Raw genomic sequence first — 2,913 nt, forward strand, 5'->3', positions numbered from 1 at the left:
GATGATATTGAACACATAACAATATCGTTTTAAATTAGTATCAAATCAAGCAACGTTTTAGAAATATTCTATTGTTATAAAGTGATATTCAAACTTGTCTCTTTAGATTAAAGTTTGGTAAGTATTGCAGAAATTCAACAGAGTTAAACACTTTCAGTTAATTAATCATATATGATATTTTGAACAAAATTTAGTCTATAGTACACAATTTTGTTAGTCATTGATCTTAAATTACATATTTATTCTCATTTTCTCATTTGAATCTAGCCCACCCTTCCAAAAAAAAAAATGAAAAGAAAAATGGAAAAAAAAAATGGTAGATGCTCAATTAAAAGGCACCCCATTGAAGACAATGAAAAGGCAAATATATTGAGTCAATGATGTCATCCATGGATCAATCAACTAAAGCATGACTAAACATACCTCCAATGCAATTGTTGTAAAGGTATAATCCTGTGAGCATGATTAAGTCCCCAATTTCTGAAGGTATATTTCATGTGAATCTATTAACCAACAATGATAGAATTTGTAGCTGTTTGCACTTAAACAAAGTAGATGGAAAGTACCTATAAAACAGTTACTATTTAGAAACAAATATTGAAGTTTAATCTATAAAATGCTAAAAGAATACTAAACAAACCTTCAAAGTTGTTATAGTCAAGGTATAACTTTGTAAGCATGGTTAAGTTTTCAATTTCCAAAGTTACTCTTCCCATGAATCTATTAACCGACAATGATAGAATTTGCAGTTGTTTGCACTTAAACAAAGTAGAAGGGATAGTACCTATAAAATAGTAACTATTTAGAAACAAATATTTAAGTTTAATCTATAAAATGCTAAAAGAATACTAAAAAAACCTTCAAAGTTGTTATAGCCAAGGTATAACTTTGTAACATCCATGGATGAATCAACTAAAACATGACTAAACATACCTCCAATGCTATTGTTGTTAAGGTCTAATACTGTGAGCATGATTAAGTCCCCAATTTTTAAACGTATATTTCCTGTGAATCTATTAACCGACAATGATACAATTTGCAGTTGTTTGCACCTAAACAAAGTAGATGAGATAGTACCCATAAAGCAGTTACTATTTAGAAACAAATATTGAAGTGTGCTAAAAGAATACTAAACAAACCTTCAAAGTTGTTATAGCCAAGGTATAACTTCATAACATCCATGGATGAATCAACTAAAGCATGACTAAACATACCTCCAATGCTATTGTTGTTAAGGTCTAATACTGTGAGCATGATTAAGTCCCCAATTTCTGAAAGTATATTTCCTGTGAATCTATTAACCGACAATGACAGAATTTGCAGTTGTTTGCACTTAAACAAAGTAGATGGGATAGTACCCATAAAACAGTTACTATTAAGAAACAATTATTGAAGTTTAATCTATAAATGCTAAAATAATACTAAACAAACCTTCAAAGTTGTTATAGCCAAGGTATAACTTTGTAAGCATGGTTAAGTTTCCAATTTCCAGAGGTACTCTTCCTATGAAATTATTAGCCCACAATAACAAATATTGCAATTGTTTGCACTTGAACAAAGTGGATGAAATTTTTCCATCAAACTGATTATAAGACACATCAAGCCGTTGTAATTTGGGAAGATGATTAAAAATATCTTCTGGAAGTTCACCAGACAACTCGTTAGTGTAAAGATCTATGACTTCCAGTGAAAACATATTGAAGATAATGGAGGGTACCAAACCAGAAAGCTTGTTCTCTGTAAGATAAATTCCTTGCAAAGTGGATATGTTGAAGATGGAAGAAGGAACGGAGCCTGAAAATTTGTTATATTCAATACTTATAATTTCCAATGACGATATGTTAGATAGAGATGGTGGAATACTACCTGTGAAACTGTTACCGCTTAGAGACAAATATTGAAGTTTAGATAATAGCCCCATCCGTGATGGGATTTCTCCTTTGAAATCATTGAATTCAACAGATAAGTGTCGCAACCGGTAAAGATGAGCCAACTCGTTGGGCATAGAGCCATGAAAACTGTTGTTTTTGACACTCAGGCTAACTAAAAATGAGAGGTTCCTCATGTGTGGAGGAATGGTGCCTATGAGACCTATGTGAGAAAGGTTCAAGGTCGTGACTCGATGATGACGTAAACCACAAGTGATACCGATCCAACTGCAAACAGAGGTGCCAGCGGACCAGTTTGTCAAAATATTGCAAGGATCATAAGAAATTTGAGTTTTTAAAGCAAGAAGAGCAGACTGATTGGTAGAAACATTGGGAACACTTGCAATAACTAGGCTTGCCTTCTAAAAATGTACCTTGAGAATTGCCATAAAAATGGGGAATAGGAAACAAGCTCTCTCCATGAGTAGTATATGTTGATTGAAGTAGTAGGGCTTAGTGCAGAGTTCAAGTGAGATTCATGATATATAAGGAGATTGAAACGTCAAAGAATTGAAAAAGGAAAAAAAAAAAAAAAAAGTTTTTGGGAAAAAATTGGGAGTGGTTTTGGCGTTGATGTCATTGACTTATATATATATATATATATATATATATATATATATATATATATATATGTATATAATTGAAAAGTAGTTGAAAAACGCTATGCCGACTCCAAAAACTTGTTTATCACATTTATGCGGAATTAATAGTACTATGAAGCAATAAACAATTTAATCACCCAAAATATATAAAGCAATAAAGAGGCAGACACAGATATTTTGGTTACGAAGATGAAACCTTTTAGAAACCGATTTAAAAGTAAAACCTCTCTGGGGCAGCCAAACCCAGAAAATCACTATCAAAAGATTATCCAGAGATTATAGACACTAGGAACGCTTACAACCCTTTGCAAGACTTCGGCTCTGTAAGATCGACAAGCCTACAACTCATTTTCTTACTCTCAATCTTCTTCAACGTGATTCTC

General features: G+C 32.3%; 1 protein-coding gene across 1 annotated transcript in view; it reads right to left on the bottom strand.

Moving 5' to 3' along the window:
* LOC132169341 (LRR receptor-like serine/threonine-protein kinase GSO1) overlaps nt 1-2,005 on the bottom strand; it is a 4,305-nt gene extending 2,300 nt beyond the window's left edge. Inside the window, exons 1-5 of the mRNA XM_059580392.1 lie at nt 1,882-2,005; nt 1,551-1,794; nt 934-1,052; nt 641-784; nt 424-480 (exon numbers count right to left, since the gene is read on the bottom strand). Coding sequence (XP_059436375.1) covers nt 424-480; nt 641-784; nt 934-1,052; nt 1,551-1,794; nt 1,882-2,005 — 688 coding nt within the window. The remainder of the gene's footprint in view (nt 1-423; nt 481-640; nt 785-933; nt 1,053-1,550; nt 1,795-1,881) is intronic.
* Between the last annotated feature and the right edge of the window lie 908 nt (nt 2,006-2,913).

Source organism: Corylus avellana, chromosome ca2, assembly GCF_901000735.1.
Source record: "Corylus avellana chromosome ca2, CavTom2PMs-1.0".
NCBI lineage: Eukaryota > Viridiplantae > Streptophyta > Magnoliopsida > Fagales > Betulaceae > Corylus > Corylus avellana.